The 26,731-nt window shown below is 40.4% G+C and overlaps 1 protein-coding gene across 3 annotated transcripts in view; it reads left to right on the top strand.

Annotated features, from left to right (window-relative positions):
• PHF11 (PHD finger protein 11) overlaps positions 1 to 26,722 on the top strand; it is a 27,947-nt gene extending 1,225 nt beyond the window's left edge. For 2 of the 3 annotated variants that reach the window (XM_023187408.3, XM_023187409.3), the window contains exons 2-10: positions 5,603 to 5,724; positions 11,064 to 11,171; positions 16,066 to 16,199; positions 18,728 to 18,774; positions 19,865 to 19,929; positions 21,014 to 21,080; positions 21,922 to 22,053; positions 24,155 to 24,226; positions 26,243 to 26,722. In XM_023187408.3, coding sequence (XP_023043176.1) covers positions 5,603 to 5,724; positions 11,064 to 11,171; positions 16,066 to 16,199; positions 18,728 to 18,774; positions 19,865 to 19,929; positions 21,014 to 21,080; positions 21,922 to 22,053; positions 24,155 to 24,226; positions 26,243 to 26,397 — 902 coding nt within the window. In that variant the 3' untranslated portion in view covers positions 26,398 to 26,722. The remainder of the gene's footprint in view (positions 1 to 5,602; positions 5,725 to 11,063; positions 11,172 to 16,065; positions 16,200 to 18,727; positions 18,775 to 19,864; positions 19,930 to 21,013; positions 21,081 to 21,921; positions 22,054 to 24,154; positions 24,227 to 26,242) is intronic. The other variant, XM_023187412.2, reaches the window with a different exon arrangement.
• The last annotated feature ends 9 nt before the right edge of the window (positions 26,723 to 26,731 follow it).

Genomic DNA, 26,731 nt, shown 5'->3' with positions numbered 1-26,731 from the left:
TTTTGTTTTGTTTTGTTTTTTGTTTTTTGTTTTTTGAGATGGAGTTTTGCTCTTGTTGTCCAGGCTGGAGTGCAACGGTGCGATCTCAACTCACTGCAACCTCCACCTCCAAGGTTCAAGCGATTCTCCTGCCTCAGCCTCCCAGGTAGCTGGGATTACAGGCATACACCACCATGCCTGGCTAATTTTGTATTTTTAGTAGAGACAGGGTTTCTCCATGTGGGTCAGGCTGGTCTCGAGCTTCCAACCTCAGATGATCCACCCGCCTCGGCCTCCCAAAGTGCTGGGATTACAGGTGTGAGCCACCACGCCTGGCCCCACCGGCCTTTTTTAAGCCTGTACTTTACAAGTTTTAATGTCTGTTTTGAGTGTGTTTTTAAATAAGAACACAGTATTCTATCAAAGTAGATTTTGGGTCTGAGGTGATTAGAATATTGGGATGTTCTTCCCCCAGTTTTATCCTAGGGCAGGGGACTTTGTGTTGTCAAATATTAAAATATATTCTAAAACATTGAAAATTTTAAGTGTAGCATTGTTCAACGGAATAAAACAGAAGCACAGGAGGAACAGATCCAAGTATATGAAAAGGAGATTTTAAATTAGTGGCTAACCATTATGAATATAAGTTAGATTCCCATCTCATTCATTACAAAACAGTTTATTCCATGTTAATTAATAGTTTAATTCTTTTTTTGTTTCATTTTGTTTTGTTTTGTTTTGAGAAGGAGTTTCGCTCTTGTTGCCCAGGCTGGAGTGCAGTGGTGCGATCTTGGCTTACTGCAACGTCCTCCTCCCAGGTTCAAGTGATTCTCCTGCCTCAGCCTCCTGAGTAGCTGGGATTACAGGTGCCTGCCACTATGCCTGGCTAATTTTTGTAATTTTAGTAGAGAGAGGGTTTCACCATGTTGGTCAGGCTGGTCTCGAACTCCTGACCTCAGGTGATCCACTCGCCTCGGCCTCCCAGAGTGCTGGGATTACAGGCATGAGCCACTGCACCCGGCCAATATTTTAATTCTAAAGATAAATTAAGGTAGGGCATGGTGCCTCATGCCTGAAATCCCAGCACTTTGGGAGGCTGAGGCAGGAGGATCACTTGAGCCTAGGAGTTTGAAACCATCCTGGACAACGTGGCAAGACCCCTTCTCTACAAAAAAATTTTAAAATTAGCTGGATGTGGTGGCATGCACCTGTAATCCCAGCTACTTTGGAGGCTGAGGTAAGAGGATCACTTGAGCTGGGGAGGTTGAGGCTGCAGAGAGCCATGATCATGCCACTGCACTCCAAGCTTTGGTGACAAGGCAAGACCCTGTCTCAAAATAAATAATAAATTAATTAAAATAAATTAAAATTCTAGAAGAAAACAGAGGTGTTTTCTATGTCCATCTCACCCAAGAGCAGAAATCATAAAATAAATGATTGTTGTAATTTCATCAAGTAAAACACTTAAACATTGTGTATATCAAAGAACATTATAAACAAAGTTAAAAGACCACATATATGACTAACAAAGGGTTAATATCCTGACTGTTATAAACCAACAAGAAAATAGTAACTCAACAGAAAAATGGGCTAAGGACATGAGTGCCTTAGAGAAGAAACGGAATTGCATGTTACATTCGTGAAGTCCAGATTATGATCCACTTCTCTCTGCACTTCGTGTTCTTTTCTTTGACTTCATCATCTAACCTTCTGTCCTAACTGTACCTTGATAATATGTTTATTTGTTTGTTTGTTTTGAGACGGAGTTTCACTCTTGTTGCCCAAGTCGGAGTGTAATGGCGCAATCTTGGCTCACTGCAACCTCTCCCTCCCAGGTCTAAGGGATTATCCTGCCTCAGCCTCCCGTGTAGCTGGGATAACAGGCATGCACCACCACGCCTAGCTAATTTTTTTTTTTTTAATGTAGTAAAGAAGGAGGTTTCACCATGTTGGTCAGGCTGGTCTCGAACTCCTGACCTCAGGTGATCCACCCACCTTGGCCTCCCAAAGTGCTGGGATTACAAGCATGAGCCACTGCACCCAGCTGATAACATGTTTTTTTGGTTGAGTAGGCAGAGACCCTCTCTTTTTTTTTTCTAAAAGTTTTCTTTTCTGTCTGTGCCCATTTATTCTTCCAAATAATCACCTTTTCAAGTTTTTTAAATGACCTTCTTTGGATTTTCGTTGAAATTACATTAAATTTAAAACTTATTTGGGGGTGGAATTGACATCATTACTGTATCCAGCCTTCCTTTCCTGGAGCACAGTATTTCTGTTTATCAAGATCGACCTTTTTTTTCCTGAGACGGAGTTTTGCTCTTGTCGCCCAGGCAGTGCAGTGGCACAGTCTCATCATCTAACCTTCTGTCCTAACTGTACCTTGATAATATGTTTGTTTGTTTGTTTGTTTTGAGACAGAGTTTCACTCTTGTTGCCCAGGCCGGAGTGCAATGGCTCAATCTTGGCTCACTGCAACCTCAGCCTCAAGTGATTCTCCTGCCTCAGCCTCCTGAGAGCTGGGACTACAGGCGCACACCAACACGACCAGCTAATTTTTTGTATTTTTTTAGTACAGACGGGGTTTCACCATGTTAGCCAGGATGGTCTCGATCTCCTGACTTTGTGATCTGCCCGCCTTGGCCTCCCAAAGTGCTGGAATTACAGGCATGAGCCACTGTGCCCAGCCAAGATTGACCTTCTTAAACAACTTTGTCATCATGTTCTTCCCCTGCTCAGACATCCTCCTTGGCAGCTTTTAACCACATGTTTCTCAAATCCTTTCCCAGCTTCCTGTGCAGCCTCTCCTTCTCAGCCTGGCTGCCTTACTGTCTCAGCTCAGATCTCTGGGCCTTTTCCCACATGGCTGCTTCCCTCTACAGTGTACCTCCTACCCCGTACCCCACCCCCCCTTCCCCTCCTCTCCAGGTTGTACCAGCTCCAGGCCCCTGCCCTTGACAATACTCCTTCCCGCGAGGAGCACTTCCTCTGCTACCTCCTTAGGCATGTATTGGATTTCCCACTCACTTGGCAGTTGCACTACTTTGTGACACTCAATTCTGCCATTTTATTGTCCTAATTGCTATTTAGTCTCCTTGTTTAGCTTCTTGCAGACACCAGTTCTGTCTCACAACATTTCTTTATGTCCTCTGCTCTACTGTTCACTAGAGGAGCCTCTCACCACAGATAGCTGTTGAGCACTTACAATGTGGCTGGTCCTATTGAGACGTGCTATAAGCACAGAATACACACTAGATTTCAAAGACTCTGTACAAAAGAATGAATAACTTTTATATTGACTAAACGTTGAATGGATGTAAGTTCTTTGACATATTTGGTTGCATAAACACATTATTAAAATTACCTTCACCTGTTTCTTTTTTGTTTTTGTTTGTTTGTTTGTTTCGTTTTTGAGACAGAGCCTCACTCTGTCGCCCCGGCTGGAGTGCAGTGGCACAATTTCAGCTCACTGCAGCCTCTGCCTCCTGGGTGCAAGCAATTCTCCTGCCTCAGCCTCCTGAGTAGCTGGAATTACAGGTGTGTGCCACCATACCTGGCTAATTTTTTTGTATTTTTAGTAGTGATGGGATTTCACCATGTTGGCCAGGCTGGTCTTGAACTCCTGAACTCTGGTGATCCACCCGCCTCAGACTCCCAAAGTGCTGGGATTACAGGTGTGAGCCACCATGCCCAGCCGCTTTTTTGATTTTTTAAATGAGGCTCGTAGAAAGTTTTCAGTGATATCTGTGGCTCACATTTGTGTCTTGTTTTATGTTTCCGTTGGACAACATCGGTCTAGAGTGCACAACATAGTGACTCAAACACAAGAAATGCTCTCAGGCTGGGTGCAGTGGCTCACACCTGTAATCTCAGCACTTTGGGAGGCCAAGGCAGGCTGATCTTGAGCCTAGGAGTTTGAGACCAGCCTGGTCAACATAATGGGACCCCCATCTCTAAAAACAATACAAAAATTGGCCACACATGGTGGCCTATATCTGTGGTCCCAGCTACTGAGGTGGGAGGCTGAGGTGGGAGATCACTGTGAGCCCCGGAGGTAGAGGTTGCAGTGAACCATCATTGCGCCACTGCACTCCAACCTGAGTGACAGAGCAAGACTCTATCAAAAAGAACAAAAAGATGCTCTCAAACTTTTGGTTGTTAGACATGAATGAAAAAAACAGCTAGCTCATTCCATCTGAGCAGTTTTCACTCTATCTCACCCTTTTTTCTTGCTTGGTGGAAAGCTGGGGACTACTAATTTGTGTCCCCACTAGGTGGGACCCAAATCCAAGAAACAGAAATTAAAGAAGAAACTGATCAAAATGTGAAATAAACGCTAGCTCCAAATGCAGCCTTCTGACTTTGTAAAATGAAAGACCTAACTTAAAGACACAGAGAAGAGATTTGGATAACAAAAGAGACTTAGGGAATCACTTAGGCAGTTAACCTCATCTAACTTGAAAACTTTCCCCATTAAATGGTAAAATAAATCGTTGTTTCAAAACTAAAATTTGAAAATTAAAAATAAAAGCTGTTTTCTACTACAGAAAATCAAAGGAAATAAGAGGATGAGCATTGCAATGGGCAAAAAAATCTTAAACGAATTCTTGTGACCAAATACAAATAACCAGTTCAAAAACCTTGTTTCTTACTGACACATGGGTGGAGATCTCCTCAACAGCTGGCTTTCTTCTCCCTCTCTCTGCCTCTTCCCTTTTCTTCCTACCTCTTCTTCCCTTAGATTTCTTTCCTTTCTTCCATTCCTCGCCTTAAAAAAAAAAATCTACTTCCTACCTTCACGTATCTTTCCTTCCTAACTCATCATAATATTGAATTAAAGCACACTTAAAGTACATTGCTCATTTATGTCTTTAATTCTCATAGAATTATTTATTTTTGAATACAGTATGGCATTAGGATTCTAACTTTTAAAATAGATAACTAACCAGAGCACTATTTCTTAATATGCCATTGTTTTCTTCTTCATTTATAATGACAATAATGATTATTATTATTATTGAGAGCTTGCTATGGCAAAGCAGTGTTTTGAGAGCTTTGCCTGTATTTAAATTCCTGGTTATGTTTCTTGAATAAAGGTCTTCCTCATTTTGGCCGGGCACAGTAGCTCATGCCTGTAATCCCAGCACTTTGGAAATGCCAACGTAGAAGGGTCACTTGAGGCCAGGAGCTTGAGAATAGCCTTGGCAATGTAGCAAGACCCTGGTCTCTCAAAAAAAAAAAAAATTAGCTGGCTGTGGTGGCATGCACCTGTAGTCCCAGCTACCTGAGAGGACCACTTGAGGTCAGGAGTTCAAGGCTGCAGTGAGCCACTGCATTCCAGCCTGGGCAACTGAACAAGCCTCTTGTCTCTACATTTTAAAAAGAGGAAGTTATCCTCATTATTAGGCATTTAGAAATGAATTCATTAGTTATTTTCTTTTGTTAGCACATTAAAAAATAAAAACTAAATAGCTTTTCCACTTGGGTCCCCAATTTTTTATCTCTCTGGGAATTAAAAATCTCTCATAAAAACAAGTGCCCTACCTTCTACTTTAAGACTGGAAGAGGAGTTGGTGAGACCAAGAAATTCCACTTTTCCATTTCTCACCAGGGATGTTACTTATAGGTGTCTTTCAGGTTGCAGAAAAGATGGAAAAAAGGACATGTGCACTCTGCCCCAAAGATGTCGAGTATAATGTGCTGTATTTTGCACAATCAGAGAATATAGCTGCTCATGAGAATTGTTTGGTAAGTTACTTGAAAACATACTTCAAAGTACATGAGTACTTTTAGTGTAGGACACACAAGAATAAACAACACTTTGGATACAGAGAATAACAAGTTGGCCATGGTTTGGGCTTTTAGGTGAAGATTGGGGAGCATTTTTTTTTTTCTTTTTTTCCTTGAGATGGAGTCTCACTCTGTTGCCCAGGCTGGAGTGCAGTAGCACAATCTCGGCTCACTGCAAGCTCCGCCTCCCGGGTTCATGCCATTCTCCTGCCTCAGCATCCTGAGTAGCTGGGACTACAGGTGCTCACCACCACACCTGGCTAATTTTTTTTTTATATTTTTAGTAGAGACGGGATTTCACTGTGTTAGCCAGGATGGTCTCGATCTCCTGAACTTGTGATCGGCCTCAGCCTCCCAAAGTGTTGGGATTACAGGCATGAGCCACCATGCCCGGCCTGGGGATCATATTTTTCTGACTTTGAACTGTTTCAGAACTTATCACCTATGATTACTGGTAATTTTATTTGTAAGTGGTTAAATACACAAAGAGAAAGAATTGTGCTGAAGAAGCTTCTTTATAGATATTTTAATGAAATATTTAAAATATAGCAGACACTGATAGATCTTCTACCCAGATATAATTTCTATCAAAGTCTACAGATTTCTGAGATTTATCCATGTTGGTAAACATAACTCTAAGTCTTTCATTTTAAATACGATGTTCGATTTCATGACTATATCACCTGTAGACATATAGAACTTGGGGTTAGGCATATTCCTGGGCAAGTTTTTTGTTTTGTTTTGTTTTGTTACTTTTTTCTAAAAGCTTTTTAAATGAACTATTATCAGTATATATGAACACTATTGCTTTTTATTTATTGATTTCATCCAGCAACCTTACCAAAGTCTTATTAGTTCTAAAACCGCTCTAGATTTACCTGGATATATTGTATGTGGGCAATCCTCATCTTTAAATAAGAACAATTTTATTTATTTACCTTTAATTCGGAGGACTCTTAATCTCTTTTTCTTGTTTGTGTTTTTCCAGAATATTCAATTATAGCGGTGATTACAGGCAATTAAAGTTGGGAGCCCTGTCTTGTTTCTGATATTAATGGGACGCTTCAAAAATCTTATCATTAAATTTGTGTATGTTTTACATTCTTAATGATTTCATTTTATTAAAATAAGGAAGTTACCTTTATCTCTAGTTTGCTAAAAAGTATAGTGTATTGAATATTACAAAATGTTTGTTCTGCATCTATTGAAATGATCCGGGTTCTTTTTCTCTCTCTGGCCACAAACATTGCTAAATGCTTTATTTTATTTTACTTTTTTATGTGCATAATTTGATGTTTATTTTAAATTACAAATTTATGGAAAAGTTGCATATGCAGTACAAAGAACTTTTTTTTTGGTCAGAACCATTTTAAATTAAATTATATGTTATCTATCCTGAACACTTTAGTATGATTTTTTTTTTTTTTTTGAGACGGAGTCTTGCTGTGTCGCCCCAGGCTGGAGAGAAGTAGTGTGATCTTGGCTCACTGCAACCTCTTCCTCCCCGGTTCAAGCAATTCTCCTGCCTCAGCCTCCCGAGTATCTGGGATTACAGGCGCGTGCTACCACGCCCAGCTAATTTTTTTGTATTTGTAGTAGAAACGGGGTTTCACCATGTTAGCCAGGATGGTCTTGATCTCCTGACCTTGTGATCTGCCCGCCTCAGCCTCCCAAAGTGCTGGGATTACAGGTATGAGTCACTATGCCCAGCCTTTAGTATGTATTTTCTACAAATAAGGTGATATGGTTTGGCTATGTCCCCACCCAAATCTCACCTTGAATTGTAATAATCCCCACTTGTCAAGGGTGGAGCCAGGTGGAGATAAGTGAATCATGGGAGCGGGTTTTTCCCATGCCATTCGCATGATAGTGAATAAGTCTCACGAAATGTGATGGTTTTATAAAGAGGAGTTCCCCAAAAATCTCTCTTGCCTGCTGCCGTGTAAAACATGGCTTTGCTCCCCCTTACCTTCTGCCATGATTGTGAGGCCTCCCCAGCCATGTGGAATTGTGAGTTCATTAAACCTCTTTTTCTTTATAAACTACCCAGTCTTGGGTATGTCTTTATTAGCAGCATGAGAACTGACTAATACACAAGGACATTCTCTCACACTTTAACAATGTAAACGTCAAAATCAGGAAATTTTGTTATACTACTACCATCTATTCCTCAAACCACTGAGATGTCACCTGTTGTACTAATAACAAATATGTGTGTGTGTGTGTGTGTGTGTGTGCTTTTTTTTTGAGACGAGGTCTCACTCTGTTGCCCAGGGCTGGAGTGCAATGGCACTATCATACCTCACTGCAACTTTGACCTCCTGGGCTCAAGTGATTCTCCCACCTCAGCCTCCAGAGTAGCTGGGATTATAGGCATGTGCCACTGTCCCAGCTAATTTTTTGTACTTTTTGTAGAGATGGGGTTTTGCCATGTTGCCCAGGTTGGTATCCAACCCCTGGGCTCAAGCAATCCTCCTACCTCAGCCTCCCAAATGCTGGGATTACACGTGTGAGCCACCATACCTGGCCTAATAACATTTTTTACAACAAAAGATTTTCGCTCAGGGGTTGCATTTGGTTTTCATGTCTTAAGTTTTTTCATTTCATTCTGTTAGTAATGTGTGTTATACTTATATATTTTTTCTGCTGTGAAACCATTCTTAGATTAACACCATTTAATGGTGATGTTTTATTTTTACTTATTTATTTGAGACAAGGTCTCCCCAGGCTGGAATGGAGTGGCATAATCATAGCTCACTGCAGCCTTGAACTCCCAGGCTTAAGCAATCCTCCCACCTCAGCTTCCTAAGTAGCTAGGACTACAGGCACGTACCACCATACCCAGCTAATTTTTTATTTTATATTTGTAGAGATGGGGGTCCCACTATGTTATCCAGGCTCATCTCGAACTCCTGGCCTCAAGTGATTCTCCTGTCTCAGCCTCCCAAAGTGTTGGGATTACAGGCGTGAGCCACTGCTCCCAGCGGTGATGTTTTTATTCTAATATACTGTTGATGTTGATTTGCTACCATTTTTTTAGTTAACTTTATTGGCATAATTTACATAAAATCAAATGTACCCATTTTAAGTGTCCAATTCAGAAAGTTTTGAGACGTGTAACCACATGAGACCCATGTAAGCACTGCCACCATCAAGATACAAACATATCCATTACCCCAAAGGGTTTCCTCAATGCTCTGTGCAATCAATTCCTTCCTACCCCAACTCCCTATCGATTTGTCTTATCTTTTCTCAGATTTCATATGAAAGGAATCCTATGGCTGTCCTCCTTTGTGTCACTTCCTTTGCTCAGCATACTGTTTTAGATTCATCCATGTTGCATGTGTCTGTATCTTGTTCCTTTATCATTCTTCATAGTACTTAATTGGTATGCATATATCACAATTTGTTTATTCATTTGTCTGTTGGTAGATGTGTTATTCCCAGTTTGGAGCTCTTATGATAAATATCAGTTCTGAGCATCTGTGTATGAGTCTTTGTGTCTTTATTTAGGTCTTTCATAATTTCAAAATTGTTCAGTAATTTTTTTTTTTTTTTTTTTTTTTTTTTTTGAGACGGAGTTTCGCTTTTGTTGCCCAGGCTGGAGTGCAATGGTGTGATCTTGGCCCACTGCACCCTCCACCTCACAGGTTCAAGCAGTTCTCCTGCCTCAGCCTCCTGAGTAGCTGGGATTACAGGTCCCTGCCACCATGCCCAGCTAATTTTTTGTATTTTTAGTAGAGATGAGGTTTCACCACGTTGGCCTGACTGGTCTCGAACTCCTGACCTCAGGTGATCCACCTGCTTTGGCCTCCCAAAGTGCTGGGATTACAGGTGTGAGCCACCACACCCAGCTATTCAGTAATTTTTATCTGTAGAGGTATAGATCTTGGGGTTAGGCATATTCCTGGGCTTGTTTTTTGTTTTGTTACTTTTTTCTAAAACCTTTTTTAAATGAGCTATTATCACAGTATATATGAACACTATTGATTTTTATTTATTGATCTCATCCAGCAACCTTACCAAAGTCTTATTAGTTCTAAAAAGTCTCTAGATTTACCTGGATATATTGTATGTGGACAATCCTCATCTTTAAATAAGGATACTTTTATTTATTTACCTTTAGTTTGGGGCACTCAATCTCTGTTTCTTGTTTGATTATGTTTGTCTTGGGTAAACAGCTAGAACTAGAATTACTGAGTCATAAAGTGAGTGTATGTTTAACTTTAAAAGTGATTGCATTATTTTACATTTCTATCAATAATATGTAAGAATTTCAATTGCTCCACATCCTCATCAACAGTGGGTCTTGTTATTTTAGGCAGTCCAGTAGATGTGTATTGCATCTCACTATGGCTTTAATATGCCTGAGGGTTAATGATACTGAGCATCTTCTCATGTGCTCATTTGCCATTCATAAACCTTCTTTCATGAAGTGTCTATTCAAATTTTGTGCCCACTTTTAATTGAATTGTCTTATTATTGAGTTGTGTTTTCTAAATTCTGGATATAAGTCTTTTGTCAGAGATATGTATTGTGAATATTTTCTGCCAGTCTCTGGCTTGCCTTTTTGTTTTCTTAGCAATGTCTTTCAAAGACAATTTTTATTTTGATGGAATCCAACTTACTTTTTCTTTATGCTTTCTGATTTTTATATGAAATCTTTGCCTATGCCAATGTCACCAAAATTTACTCTCAGGTTTTTCATGCCCTTTTGTTATTTGAGTACAATATGTGAAATATTGATCTTCAATTCAGATTTGGATTCTTCTGGTTTCAACTAGCACATAGAGACTTGAGCCAGTCTAAACATAAAAGGGGATTTATAATAAGGTTTTGGGGACATTTCATGTTTCCTAAAGGCCGGCATGCAGGTGGGTGTAAGAAACAGCTAGAAAGCCATTGGGAACCTAGAATGTCTTCTTTCTAGCCCTTGTTTTTCTTTCTTTGCAGACTGACTTGCTCTGACCACGTGGCTTCAACTATTCCTCAAAGCCCATTCCACACTTTTAGGATAGGGGATGGGACTGACCTAGCTTGGCATCAGGGTTCCACCCAGGTCAATGAGTTATTAGAGGTCAGGATTACAGAGTATAAAACATGCCTGGAAACCAGGGTCATTCCCAGAGAAATGGGATGGCTTATGGTCTGTTCATCCACCCCCAAAGGTTGCCACTGTTTTACCCCCAGTCCATTTCCCACTCCTGGTTTGATTTTCCACTTTTGGTATGATTTTCTGATATGTAGCTTTCAATATTACTTTGTGCATACTCTGGATTTTTTTTTCCAATCTGCAGCTGTATTCTTCAGGACTTGTGGAATGTGAGGATCATGATCCACTTAATCTTGATAGAAGTTTTGATGTGGAATCAGTAAAAAAAGAAATCCAGAGAGGAAGGAAGTTGGTAAGTGTAAATGATGTTATTTCTTACACTGGATGAATAGACCCTCAGGGGATGCATTCCAAAGGAAGTCTATTTGACTGATAAACTAGGGATAGAGAATCTTCTTGGAGAGCTGAAAGAAGTAGGAACTGTATTGGAAACCTCAATTCAACTTAACATTTAATTATTTAATTATTTATTTATTTTATTTATTTATTTTGAGACAGAGTTTTGCTCTTGTTGCCCAGGCAACAAGAGGTCTCGTGGCAACGTGGTCTCAGCTCACTGCAACCTCCGCCTCCTGGGTTCAAGCAATTCTCCTGCCTCAGCCTCCCGAGTAGCTGGGATTACAGGCATGGGCCACCATGCTCGGCAAATTTTCGTATTTTTAGTAGAGACAGGGTTTCACCATGTTGGCCAGGCCGGTCTCGAACTCCTGACCTCAGGTGATCTGCCCGCCTTGGCCTCCCAAAGTGCTGGGATTACAGGCGTGAGCCACCACGCCCATCCAACATTTAATATTTTAAAATAAACTACCATATACTTCACCAGTAAAGGGATCTGAGTTAGAATGCTTTTGCTGTAAGTAGAAGTAAGCTCAAGTTAAACAGACTTTTACAAAGAGGATGCTTACTTTTTCACTTGATCAGAGAAAACACCTGCTTTCCAAGCTGGTTGATTCAGTGGCTTGATAATGTCATCAGGGGCCCAGATTCTTCCTCTCTGGCCTCCTGTCCCCAACATCAGCTAGTCTCCTTGTGGTCATAGGGTGGCCACAGGCAGCAACTGAAGCATCGGACTTTCTTGTTCATATCCAGTGAAAAAGAAAGGTCATCCCTACACATGGAATAAGCCCCCTTCTAAAAGTTTAATTAGGTTGCACCCCTCTTTCTGCACCAACTGCTGGGGGTGGCCATAACTAATCAGGGTCTACCCTGGGAGCTGGGGTCAGCTCCCCATGGGTCATAAGGGGGCTCTTCAGGAAGGAAGAAATGCTGAGAAGTCATTCCCACTGGGCTTATTGCAGCCACTTCCTCTCAAGGACCCTTCACATCTTAGTAAGCAGGACAGCAAGTGTGAGCACCTCACACTCTGACTACAACCACAGGGTTAATGACCGGGGACAAACATTTAGTTAGTCTTTGCAAGGCATCAGCATAGCAGCATCCAGTGGTAGGTGTGTTACATACACAGCTCTAGGTAAACTCCCAGCTATAGGTAAAATGATGCCCATTTTGTAAATCGAAGAAATGGAAAGTTCAGGGTGAAAGGGAACAGTCCAGATGGAATTCTGCAAATTATGCTGTCATAGGCAGTGTCCACAATACTGTAGTAGGTCCTGAAGCAAGTCATAAAAATGGACTGTGTGTGGCCCAGGCATGGTGGTGCATGGCTCTAATCCCAGCACTTTGGGAAGCCAAGGCAGGAGGACTGCTTGAGCCCAGGAATTTGAGACCAACCTGGGCAACATAGTGGGACCCTGTCTTTACCAAAAAAAAAAAAAAAAAAAATTAGCCCAACACATTGGCATATACCTGTAGTCCCAGCTACTTAGGAGGCTGAGGTAGGAGGATTGCATGAGCCTGGAAAGTCGAGGCTGCAGTGAGCTGTGAGCTCACCACTGTACTCCAACCTGGGCAACAGAGTGAGACTCTGTCTCAAATTAAAAAAAAAAAAAAAAAGAGTGTATGGATCCTGCTCTCAATGTGTACCCTATACTAATTAATACTTGGCAAGACTGGCAGCTGACATCATTAGTGCTGACAGTGCCACGTCCCTAGGATTTTGGGTGTGATGAGATGGGTGAACAGGGAGCCCCTCTGATTAGAAAGTAACAGACAAACCTCAACTAGAATATTTTTGTTGCTCTTCACTAATTGGATTTGAGTGGGGAGACATAGAGTTAAAGAAATCTCTGTGAAATTCTAGTGGCCATCCAGTTATGAAGAGACCCAGGCTGAGAAATGAGGGCAGTTGACTGGAGGTGTAATATTTGGCAGAAAGCAGGTATCTGAGGGTTTCTGTAGACCTTGGGATGCAGACTTCCCTACTGGGAAGGCTTTGGGATGGGTTGGAAGTGGAGGATAAAGGAGAGAAGACAGGAAAGTCACCTGAGGTAATAGTTACCCACTCACAGCATTTATGGAACCCTTGGACTATGTGGGCAGATACATGGCACACACCCGTCGTGGGGAGAGGCCAGTGCTGTGGTGGTTTCAGTACAGCTGGGCAAGTGCCTCGAGGGTGAGCAGCAGGGGCCCTCAGCAAGCAGGTTCCTCCCTAGGATTCGGACTACCAATCTGACACAGCCACATGAGCATCCAATAGCATTTCAGAGTAAAGTGGCCAAAAAAGTACAGTTCCATCTCCTACACACACACATACACATTCCCCATCTAAATCTGCTCATTCTTCATCCCAGTAAACAGCACCATCATTATCCATTTGCCCAAGCCAGAAGTCTAAGGACTCTCTTTTCCTCGTCAACCGCCCAGCCCAACATCAAGCCCGTGGGCACAAACTCCTAGATGCATCTTGCATTCATCCACCCACTTCTCTCAGCATCAGTAATCCACCATAGTGAAGTCACCCATCTTGGTCTCTAAAGCTAGTACTGACCCGCGCCCCACTGTCTCTCCTGCCATCCCTACCCCAGCCCTTCGTTCTTCACCCAGCAGCAGCCCAGCAGCCCGAGTGATCTTTCAAAAATGTTAATCGGTTTATGTTCCCCTTGCACAAAGATAAAACCCAACTCCTTACTCTGGCGTGTAAGTCCCACATGATCCAGCCTTTACTTACCCTTTTGATCATCCCAAGACTTCCCCGTGCCCACTTCGCTGCTCCAACAGCACTGGCCATCTGTCTTGTCCTTGCTGTAGCTTGCCAATGGGGAAGCTCATTCTTGTGGCCAAGACCCAAGGCCCTCTGCTTAGAATGTCTTTCCTCTTCCTTTTTGCATCTGGGAACTCTTATTATTACTCAGCTTCCATATCACCTCCTTAGAGGTGACACATTTTACTCACTGCCCAATCTGAAGTAGGGACCCAGTGACACTCTGTCACTTCACCCTATTTTAATTCGATATAATGTGTATATAACTTTGTGAGATGTTTTAAACTTTGCTTTATTTGATCATTGTACCTTGTCTCCGATAGAATATAAGCTTCACGTGGACACGTTATCTTCTCTGCTTTGTCCACTACTGTTTTCCCTTATCCTAAAACCGTGCCTGCCACATCGTAGCTACTGCATACTAAATAAATACTATATACTCATGTATTTTTAAATGAATAAAATTAGCCATTTGTATTTTTTATTAGCCATTTGTATTTTTTCTTCTGTAATTTGCCAGTTACCATTTTTCTGCAGGTTTTCAGAATCTTAAAACTTTTATCTAGTATGCTACATTTTTCTTTCCATCTTTTCCTTGTCTTTCAAATATTTTTTAATGCCCTCATTATAAAAATGGAAGTTTAAAATTTTTGTATAGTAGGCTCTGTCAGTCCTTCTGTCGCCCAGGCTGGAGTGCAGTGGTGCAATCACAGCTCACCACAGCCTTGACTTCCTGGGCCCAAGCTATCTTCTGGCCTCAGCCTCCCACATAGCTGGGACTACAGGAGTGTGCCACTATGCCCAGCTGATTTTTAAAGTTTTTTTCTAGAGATGAGGTCTCACTGTGTTGCCTAAGCTGGTCTCGAATTCCTGGGCTCAAGCAATCCTCCTGCCTCAGCCTCCCAAAGTACTAGGATTACATGCATGGGCCACCACACCTAGCTCGTCAAGAGTTTTCATTTGTGGCTTCTGGGTTTTCTTCCTGCCTTAGACAGCTTTCCTTGCCTCCATACGATGCTTTTTTCTTTCTCCTATATTTCCTAATCTTTAAGAGTTTTTGTTTAACATTATCTAGTTAGAGCTTTAATCCATGTGCAACTTATTCAGGAGTATATTGTGAGGTAGGGATCTAACTTTATTTTTTCCTATATACATAGCCAGTTACCCTCCTCCCAAATTAAATTATCGTTCTTGTATGCTCTGATTTGAATTTCCACCTTTATCATAACCTTATTTCTTGCCTATATTTGAATTTCCTTTAACTGTTTCTGTGCTTGCTTGTGCCGACCCTGGGCTATGGTGTGAGTGACCTCCTGTTCTGCAAGGTGAGTTCACTGGGTCCCCACGTCATTCAGCCAGAGTATCATGCAGATCAGCCTTGGTCCTGGCTGGATCCCCCTAAACCAGTTAGGCTGCTGTGGCCACACACTGCCTAGCCATCATGACACCACTCTCACATATAAAATACCAGATAGATAAATAAATACAAGGCAGGGAGCAAATAAATTGAACTAAGAAAAAACTGTTAATAGAGTTGTAGAATTTTTTTAAATTTTTGGCCCTACTACCTAGATTCCAAGGAGGTTTCCCTTACTTTATCTCACATTATCCTCAATAGCAACTCTGTAAGACAGACACTATCACCCACGGCAGGGTCTGAGTCCGAAAGAGAAATCACACCACTCTTGGTAGCACAGCCAGCGGCCACTCTCGCCTGTCTCAAAGGGCCCCCTAATGGGGCCCCTTGCCTGGAGCTGGACAAGTTTGCCTGCTCTGCTTTTTAGAAAATTATTTTTAAAATAGAGAGTTTTTTTTGAAACAAAAAGCATTTTCTGCTTTTAATCAGATCATTACAAAACTGTCTGTCCAAGCATTCAGGTTAGCTGAGGTTTTGCCAAAATTCCCAAATGAGCAGCCAAATGTAAGTACTGTATCCTAATGTTTGTAACAGGATGGAACCTTGCTCATGATGCCAGGATAAAATGCAGGGCTCCTGGAACTTAAGTAACATGTAATGATATCTTTGAATTTTAACAAATAACAACAAACAGGTACTTACTCAGTAAAATCTATTCTTTTGTAGAAATGCAAATTTTGTCATAAAAGAGGCGCCACCGTAGGATGTGATTTAAAAAACTGTAACAAGAATTACCACTTTTTCTGTGCCAAGAAGGACGACGCAGTTCCACAGTCTGATGGAGTTCGAGGAATTTATAAGTATTTAATAAAACATTTTTAAAACCACATTTGGGGGATTGGGATAAGGAATGGTTAGATTAAGACAAGGAGACTTTTTTTTTTAAATAAATAAAGACTAATTTTATGTAAATGGTTTTGAAATGAGAACACAGCCAGTTTGCGGGATGCCCAGGGGTTACGTGAATTTTGAATTTCAGTGAAATATATATATATATATTTATATATATATATATAATATATATGAAATATATATTTATATATATATATATAATATATATGAAATATATATTTATATATATATATAAAATTTTAGTCACAATATCTTGAATAATGAGATCAATGTTAGGAGAGCATGATTTTTTTAAATATGATTTTTGTGAGCTATGTTACATTCTTAAGATGATTTTTTAAAATTCCATTCAGAGGCTGCTGTTTTTCCCTGCCGGTGGGCATATATTCCCAATTTTCCCATAGTGTTCCAGGCACTATTTTATTTATTTATTTAATAACCACTTGCTTTATGCCAAGCATAGTTCTAAGTGCTTTACAAATGTTAACTCATTTAATCCTCATAATAGTCAACTGAGGTAGATACTATTATCTTCACTTTCCAGAGGAGGAAACTGGGGCCTTGAGACACTCAGTGACTTGTCCCCAGGTTACACAGCTAGTCAGTGGCAGAGCTGGGCTGCAGGGCTTCCGAGTCCTTGCTCTTTGCCACCATGTTGTCTTCAGGTATGGGGGCTATATATTCTAAAACACGAGGGCAAGCCTACCATTGAAAGAAGCTTGCTAAACAATTTTAAATGTAATTTTGAGCAAGTTCCATAAGTATTTTGTTGCTAATCAGACATGAAATGTGTAAATATGTACATATCATACTGCACTTCTTTTTATATTTGATTTTCTAAGAAACTCACAGGTTGTTATAGTCTCAGAGTTTCATTTTTATTATTTACCTTCCCAAAGAACTTGTTTTGGTATGACCTTTAAAATGACCTTAAACACAAGATCAAACGAAAAGGAATGAAGTCCCTGCTATAGCTTAAAGTTTGAAAAACCCATTAGAAGAACTAACAAATAGGGACCCAATAAAATAGTCTTCTTGCATTGTTTTTTCAAGGAACAGGTGAATTTTTATGCATTTTTAAACTGAATTTAAACTTTCATGCCTATCATACATGAGGCACCTTGCTAGGTGCTACGAGATACAAAGAAGAATAAAATATAGATTGAACCTCAGAGAAGTTATCACCTGATGGGAAGGCCAGAAGAAGGGTCAATGCAAACAGAAGCACATGGGATAACCAGAGCAGGAGGGGTTACATGAAGGGAGCTTGGCACTGAGTTGAGAATTGCTGACACTGTGGAAAGGATGGGAACATGGGGGTTCATCCTGATATTTTCGACACTGTTTTATATGTTTGAAAAAGTTTAAGTACTTGGGAAGTGAAAGTGCTCAGAGATACCAGAATCAAAGTGGGAGGAGATTAACTTTGTTTCGGTGTTGCTGGGAAGGCTGCATGGAGGAGGTGGGAAGTGGTATAAGATGGGAAGAAACGGCATTTCCCTAGGTGAGGAGGCCACTGCTTCCTGAGAGTCCATGCCATCTGGAGAGGAAGGGAGATGAAGCTGGGTGCCGAGGAGGAGGAAAGGTTAGAAAGAAAGCAGCCTGAGCAGCTCTATAAAACGATTCACTTCATTTCTTTTTTGCTTTTTTTAAGACAGAGTCTTCTGTGGCCAGGCTGGAGTGCAATGGCGCAATCTCAGCTCACTGCAACCTCCAGCCTCCCAGGTTCAAGCGATTCTCCTGGCTCAGCCTCCTGAGTAGCTGGGACTACAGGCATGTGCCACCACGCACAGCTAATTTTTCTATTTTTAGTAGAGACAGAGTTTCACCATGTTGGCCAGGAAGGTCTCGATCTCTTGACCTCGTGCCCCGCCCACCTCAGCCTCCCAAAGTGCTGGGATTACAGGCGTGAGCCACTGCACCTGGCCTCACTTCATTTCTTCATCGTAGCCTGCTATGCTGCTGCTTTCCATTGGAAGATACTAATAATCAGTTCTAGGCCCTTTGTAGGTCAAATCTAAGATCTGGGGCAAATATCTGTTTTCATTGAAAACTACTTTTTCCTCAAATTACTGCATGCAATTTTGTGCTATTTATTGTTGAAAACCAGCAGAATCTTGTACAGTCAGATGGAAATCTGCATGTCTTTAGGTATCTTTATACAGTAAAATCCCACTGACCACTGTATACGAACTAGTACTGTTCATAGTATTTCATCAGGACTCATTCCTTGAAAGAACATACTCCTCTTCCTACGTCCCTGAGGGCATAAAAGGCATCTGCCTGAGCCTCCCGTCTGCACTCAGTGTGGGTCACTAATTTTACACAGGTTTCAACAGCTTTAAAAAAAACCAAAACTTTAGTGTGACACCATCATGAAAAGTAGGGTAGTATGTTTTTAATCACAAAAATAGACACGATATTTGAAAACTGTAAATAAAAATATTTTACAATTCTTTGAAATTAAATATTTCAGACTGCTTTGCCATCAACATGCTCAATTCCCGAACAGCACTCAAAGTGGTAAGTTCCTAAAATTTAGCACCGTGGGTTTTAAAGAAAGGTAAACATTTAGGTAATATAAGGAATAGTCCAATTTTCTAGCCTCATTGAATTAAAATATAAATACTTGAGTTAAAATTTTACATATCTAGAAAATTGACAACTTGTTTGTGTACTATGTGATATAACTAATTTTTTCTTCTTTATGAACAAGACCTATTCTCTTTGAACCATTCCCTGGTATCTTTCATTCTCCCTACACTCACAGAACCAAACTAAGACATGGGAAAAAGCCTTGACTTTTGGGACTGCTTCTCTTCCATAAGAATTTTCAGTAGATAAAATTTAAAAAGTGCTGCACCTTCCCTGAGTGAAAATTCCCTAAGGATGCATGGTTAGCATTTCAGTTCTAATTAAGGCAGACTGGATCCTGGCTAACTGGAGTTATGGGATATACTTTCATTCATGAGTGGAACAGCAGTGTCTTAGCAGCACTAAATCTGCAATGTTCACTGTGAACTGGAGTCAGACCTCGTTGGAAGACTTAGTTCTGCGTCATGCCAACTGCATTTTATGGTGATAACTCTCTCCAAATAGCACCTCTACAGTCACTTTTCAGTCATTACCCTTTTAACTCAGCAGGAAATGCTATTACAAATTCTGCTTTAAATCAGTGTTTACTGACGGAAAAGCATCAGCAATACACACTTAACCAAATCCTTGCAAATGTCATCTATTAAATATCTTCATCTTTAAAGTCTGTTTTACTTTGAATATCTTCACTTGAGTGAAACTGAGTGCATTCGCATATCTTTTCACCAATTGTATTTGTTTTCCTATGACCTAATTTGTTCATTTTTCTATTCAATGGACCCTCTCCCCAGAGAGTTCCCCATGTGCCCATTTTTCTACTCAATTTACCTGTTTTGCATTAAACTTATAATATTTTTTTAATTAACCCTTTATCATAAATGCTGCAAACACTTAGTCGAAGTTTGCCATGTCTTTTGACTTTGTAAAAACTTTTGGCATATGAGTTGTATATTTCATGTAGTCCAACAGTAATCTTTTCCTTTATGGATTCCAATTTTTAAATGGTTTATATTTTTAGCTAAGTTTTCAGGAGTGAAAAGAAAAAGAGGAAGGAAGAAACACCTCTCAGGCAATCATATACAGGTAATTTGACTTAGTTTTCATAGCTTTGCACTTCTTCATACAGAGTCCTTATTTAAACCAGTCTGAATGTCAGGTGAAATGTACTTTCCAAATCATCCAAACAGACAGCCTTTGTAGAACATTCTTCATTTGTGTTCTCAGCTAAGGCTGCTCCTGAGGCTGCCTTTTTAGGAAGAATCCCACAGTCAGGAAGCTCTTAGATAATTCCTAGATGATAGTATCACAATGAGATGAGCATGAAAATGAAGCTGGAAGTTCCAAGCACATAACCTTCAGGAGGTGACATTCTCTGAGCTCCTATAAATTCCCTGGCACCAAACTAGTGAGAGCATCTGACCCCACAGGTGCTTACAGTTAAAATGGGCAGAGGGTGCAGTCAAACATCCTTATGGAACCAAGTATTTCCCAGCTGCATGACCCACACCTGACCAAATTTGTAGCTCTTATAAACTTCTGGATTATTATGTATAAAATGTATGAAAATATTTTGGGGATTTGAAAGTTTTTATACATCAGCACGCATAAGCTAAATTCATATAAGCCAGCAACCTTCACCTCCTCCTGTTTATACAAGGGGTGCTTGTCAAACACCTCTTGATGTTTTATAATACAAAACAAAAATACATTTGCTGTTTACATCTAAATATGAATATGGGGCGTTTTTTGTTGTTGTTGTTGTTGTTGTTTTTGAGGCAGAGTTTTGCTCTTTCGCCCAGGCTGGAGTGCAATGGCGTGATCTTGGCTCACTGCAACCTCTGCCTCCCGGATTCAAGCAATGCTCCTGCCTCAACCTCCTGAGTAGCTGGGATTACAGGCGTGTACCACCACGCCTGCCTAATTTTTGTATTTTTAGTAGAGACAGGGTTTCACCATGTTGTCCAGGCTGGTCTCGAACTCCTGACCTTATGATCTGCCCACCTCGTCCTCCCAAAATGCTGAGATTATAGGTGTGAGCCACCACGCCCAGCCAGGGCATGATTTTTACTGTAGGCGTATCATTTAGTTATGCACAGCAAAAGACTGGTTTTCATTTTATGCACTATTAAAATCAATGTAATGCAATCTTGATTTTCTCTCCTTCTAGTCACCCGAAACAATGAAATGTAATACATTCGTAAGACAAGTGAAAGAAGAGCATGGTAGACACACAGGTTTGCGCTAAGTGTTGTCTGTAACAAATATGGCCCTACAATACTTACAAAAATGTCAACCCACGTGTTTCAAACTTGGTATCCCGCCTAAATCTTTATTCTTCTAGGCTTGTAGTAATTAATGAGTATAAGTCTTTATCGTAACTATCCACTTTATTGTAATCCCAGCATATCAAGATAACTTAGGTTGGAATGGTCCGTTGCCTTCAGTATTAAGAAAAGACAGACCTCTAATGAAGACGCAGACAGGCTTGCCTGAGCTCAGAATCCAGTGATATGTCACCCCTCACATTGTGACCCCTGTAACTGTAGTTCTCTGTTCTTTAAAGAAATAGACATTCCACTAACAACACATACAAACTGTGACAAAAAGTGACAGGGGCTGTTATGTCAAATATTTAAGGGTAATCTTTTAAAATCCCTTAATTCAACTACATATCGGGAACAGTGTACACTGCTCGGGTGACAGGTGCACCAACATCTCAGAAATCACCACTGAAGAACTTGTCCATGTAACCCGAAAACTACCTGTTCCCCAAAAGGTACTGAAATTCTAAAAATTACAGTTTTTATATGTTTAAAAAATCCTCTTAACTCATATAGTTATTGTAAGCAGAGAAATTTTCATTTTTACTTTTTGTAACATTTCATTCATTGTTTCAGCTGGCCAAAAAAAATGAGGTATGATGAAATTATAATTAATAGAAACGGTGAAGGTGCTGTATTATTTTACTAAGTATGTCATCCACCACTAGGCAAGGTCTGAAGAAATAAGCATAAAGTAATTTATGATTAGCTGCCCTAAGACTATTTCCTTCTCAAATGTGTGTCTTATTCTTAGATGCAACTGTGAAAGTTCCTTTTCTTAAGAAATGCAAGGAAGCAGGACTGCTTAATTACTTACTTGAAGAAATATTAGACAAAGTTCATTCAATTCCAGAAAAACTCATGGATGAGACTACTTCAGAATCAGGTACTGATGAATAGCAATATTTCCAAGTAGAAACTTCTCCCAGACCTAGATGTAAAACAAAACAAGCCCAAGAAAAAAAAAAAAAAGGCCCATTTTCTTCCTATACTGCTTTTTTCTTCTTCTTTACCTCATTCTTTATTTTATTTTATTTTTTTTTTTTGTGAGACAGAGTTTCACCCTTGTTGCCCAGGCTAGAGTACAGTGGTGGGATCTCAGCTCACTGCAGCCTCTGCCTCCCGGGTTCAAGCAATTCTCCTGTCTCAGCCTCCTAAGTAGCTGGGATTACAGGCACACGCCACTATGCCCAGTTAATTTTCTGTATTTTTAGTAGAGACAGGGTTTCACGATGTTGGCCAGGCTGGTCTTGAACTCCTAACCTCAGATGATTCGCCCACCTTGGCTCCCCAAAGTGCTAGGATTATAGGCGTGAGCCACCGCATCTGGCCCTTTACCTCGTTCTTTAATAAAATCATTGTACCAGATCTACTGTCCTTCATAAATCAACAGGATGTGGGTAATTTACAAACTCAGTAATTTAGTCAAAAGTAACCTGATGCCCCGAGAGTTGTGGTACATTTTCCAGAGGTGTCTTACAGGTTGGCCACTAACAGAACGTGCCATTCAGAGACAGATTCAGTCACACATGCTCCCCTGCCACTGCCCTGCACTCCTGTTGCTAAGATCTGAGAACAGTATTATGTTACAGTTTTGATTTGACTCAAATTCTATTCCTTAATAAGCCAAGTGTCCTTTTTTAAATAATGTTAACCCAAACTTTAAAGTATAGAAGAAGGAATTTTAATGTTTTGATTGATGTTTGGTTTAGAGATGAACTTTGTTAAAGAAGTTTCTTTCTTAAAGAGCTCTTCGGGAAGCCAAAATTCCATTTGTATGTGCAGGTACATAGCTACTTAGCTTTTTTTTTTTTTTTTTTTTTGAGGCAGAGTCTCACTCTCTTTCCCAGGCTAAAGTGCAGCGGCGCGATCTCAGCTCATTGCAACCTCTGCCTCCAGGGTTTAAGTGATTCTCTTGCCTCCATCTCCGGAGTAGCTGGGATTACAGGCATGTGCCACCATGCCTGGCTAATTTTTGTATTTTTAGTAGAGATGGAGTTTCACCATGTTGGCCAGGCTGGTCTTGAACTCCTGACCTCAAGTAATCTGCCCACCCTGGCCTCCCAAAGTGCGGGGATTAGCGGCGTGAGTCACTGCACCCAGCCTTACTTAGCTTTCTTATAACTTATATCCCATGAGTTTAAAACCTTTATTATAAATATAGTTATTTTACAAGGACAAGCTGGACAGCTTATATTGTAGGCAACAATATAAAAAATGTGTATTTGAATGGGATTATTTTTTATAGGGCAAAACCAAAAAGTGAGATAGTAAACATTTCCAAAAGCTCATTTATTATATTATTTTATTCATTTATTTCCTCTAGACCAAGCACTTCCCAAACAGTGTGCCTGAGAATCACCTGTAGGGCTTGTGAGGACACAGATAGCTGGGCCTATCCCACAGAGATTCTGATTCAGTACAAATACCAAGAATTGGGGGCCAGGTGCAGTGGTTCACACCTGTAATCCCAGCACTCTGGGAGCCCGAGGTGGGCAGATCATCTGAGGTCAGCAGTTCAAGACCAGCCTGGCCAACATCGCGAAATCCTGTCTCTACTAAAAAGATAAAAAGTAGCCAGGCATGGTGGTGCGTGCCTGCAATCCCAACTACATGGAAGGCTGAGGCAGGTGAATCCCTTCAACCCAGGAGGCAGAGGTTGCAGTGAGCCAAGATCGCACCACTGCACTCCAGTCTGGGCAACAGGGTGAGATTCTGTCTCAAAAAAGTAAAGAAAAGAAGACAGGAGAGGAGAGGGGAGGGGAGGGGAGAGGAGGGGGAAGAGGAAGAGGAGAAGAGAAGAGAAAAGAGCCAAGAATTACATTTCTGACAGCTTCCCTGTGCTGCTGCTGCTGCTGCCGTCTAACATTAAAGTTCCATGGCAGATGACTGCTCTCTTTCCTTTCCCCTGTTTTGGATTACATATAAATGGAGGAGTTTCTGCCTATACAAACTGTTTAATATTGAAAATGTTTTTCTCCCTCCAGACTATGAAGAAATCGGGAGTGCACTTTTTGACTGCAGATTGTTCGAAGACATATTTGTAAATTTTCAAGCAGGTACATGAGTTATATAATATCTGAGCAGCATAGTCGAGAAATATTTATCACCATTTGAAACAATATACTATACAGGTGATAAAAATATTTTAGAAGAATGTTCATTGTTTTCTTAAATGAGAAAAGCCAATTACAAAAACAGTATGACCCCTGCCCACCCCCCTACACACGGAGGAAAAAAATATATAGGTACACATGCACAGACAAAAGCTGCAGCTGGTGGAGACAGTAGTTGGTTGTAGGTAGTTGGATTATAGTGATTTTTGTCTGTTCTTTTAGTGCTATATTTTCCAGATTTTCTATATACACACAAACACTTTTGTAATGAGAAAAACTCATTAAAAAAGTAGAGACAACAAAAAATTGATTCCAAAATTTGAGCATATTTGGGCCTGTGTGTGGCCCAGGCAGGAGCTAGTGAAGCTTCCTGTGGCTTCTCTGCTCTTGGGTGGCGAGGCCATGATAAACCATCCCTCCGCTTGCCTCCCTCTCGCTTGGTGGGATCGGTCAAAATTTCAATTCTCCCAATAGTAATCTTCAAATCTAATTTAATTTCTTATCAGGGAGGGTTGCAACTGATGTAAAGTTCATCAGAAAAAAAAAAAAAAAAGAGCAAGCCAGAATAGCCAAGAAATGTTTGCAGTAGAAAATCTGGTTTGGTTTGGAGGAGGGAGATTTAACCTTCCTATTAAATATCAACCATTTATTGAGTGAGTCCTCCTTTCAGCATTAAGACGCCCTCAAGACAGGCCACACCGCCACTTGTTTCTGAGTCCAGTCTGACTTCTCTATCAAGGCTGCCACATGGCTGGGCAGGCCGTGCACAGAGTCACACAGCATTGGTGTGGATGGCTCCCACTGAAGTTGCACAACAGAGTGCCCTCCACACTGTGCGTTTCCACAGATGTATCTGTCTCTCCAGCATATGGTAGGAAGACAATACAATTTCCCTGGGAAGAAATCATTAGTTCATATCCCTGTCTCAACATGCCAACCTTTCTCATTTTGACTTTCTATATTATACATTTCTGTTTGAATTTTTTACTACATTTATAACCAGCAGGAAAAATTCTTTGAAAAATCTACCAAAAATAATGTCTGTTTTAATAGTCTTTTGAGGATGTCTGCTACTACATGGCAATATCCATATTTTTTTAAAGCAGCCTGAAATATCTTTTTCTAAAAAGAGTTATTTTGTAGGGGACTTCCGTGTGTGTTTCTTTCATGTAAGGGCACATGTGACACATCACTACTTGGATGGGTTAGGTGGGAGTACATATATTAGAATGTAGTATTGGGGGGTGCCACTACTTGGAACTGCATGAGATTCAATTTAAAAGGCGGGTTTCACTATCCCAGTTGATAAAAACCTGCTTAATTTAGCCTTACTAATATTTTAAAATAACTATAGGTATGTAGTTATTCTGAATAAAGGTTGTGTATGTGTGTGTTTTAACTGTTTGATTTTGAGGCTTTTAAAAATTACATTGCCACTGACTACTATTTGTTATTTATAAAGCCTAAGTATCTTCCTCCTAAGCTTTTCTAAGTTTCCACAATTAAAAGCCCTCCTATTTCTAAATGAAACCTAAAGCTTTTATGTAACATTAAAAATTGGACGCATTTTTAGGAGGGATTTGTCCTTAACCTTGGTATTCTAGCCACATTCTCCAATTATATCTCAATAAATGGATATAGTATAACATGAAGGTTATACAGTCACTATTTTCAAGTTTTCAAAGGTATACCAAGGGACTTGTTCTGCTATAAATGTGCACAAAATCTTAAGGGTTTACTGAGCAGCTTTGTGTATAAATGTTAGAATTCTGTCCTGAATTAGAAGGAGGGAGTGAAGGCATAAAGAAACCAGCTCCTGCCCATAACGCTCTGGATCCTTTTCCTCGGAGGCATGAGGATTGTGTATCTGTACTTGCAGTGAAAGGGGCTAGAAACGGTACATTATTTCTAATAAAACTACTGAATAATCTGAAATCATTTTATTTATTCTTTTCATAGCAATAGAGAAAAAAATTCATGCATCTCAACAAAGGCGGCAGCAGTTGAAGGAAGAGATTGAGCTACTTCAGGACTTAAAACAAACCTTGTGCTCTTTTCAAGAAAATAGAGATCTTATGTCAAGTTCTACATCAGTATCGTCCCTGTCTTATTAGGGATTACCATTTCCTAAGCCAGGAGTCAGGCCAAATTGCAATCGGGCTCAAAACCAGAGACCAGGCTGTGAAATCCACACATCTTTAGAACTAGTTGTCTCCTCTTCGCCCTGGCAGCTCTTCCATGTTCTTGCTGGTTGATATTTTGATTACTCTTTGCACACTCTTACTTGTGTTTTTTGTTCACTGTCACATTCCCAGCACCTAATATGCTCAGTAAATGTTTGTGGAATAAGTGCATAAAATGTTATTAACCTTTGATTCTAGTTACAGCCCATGATGCTTCTTAGATATAATAAATTTGGATTATACTACTTTACTTGTACCAAATTTG

Source organism: Piliocolobus tephrosceles, chromosome X (genome assembly GCF_002776525.5).
Source record: "Piliocolobus tephrosceles isolate RC106 chromosome X, ASM277652v3, whole genome shotgun sequence".
In the NCBI taxonomy this organism is placed as follows: Eukaryota; Metazoa; Chordata; class Mammalia; order Primates; family Cercopithecidae; genus Piliocolobus; species Piliocolobus tephrosceles.
Note: the sequence above shows the minus strand (reverse complement) of the source record. Positions and strands in the feature narration are given on the sequence as shown.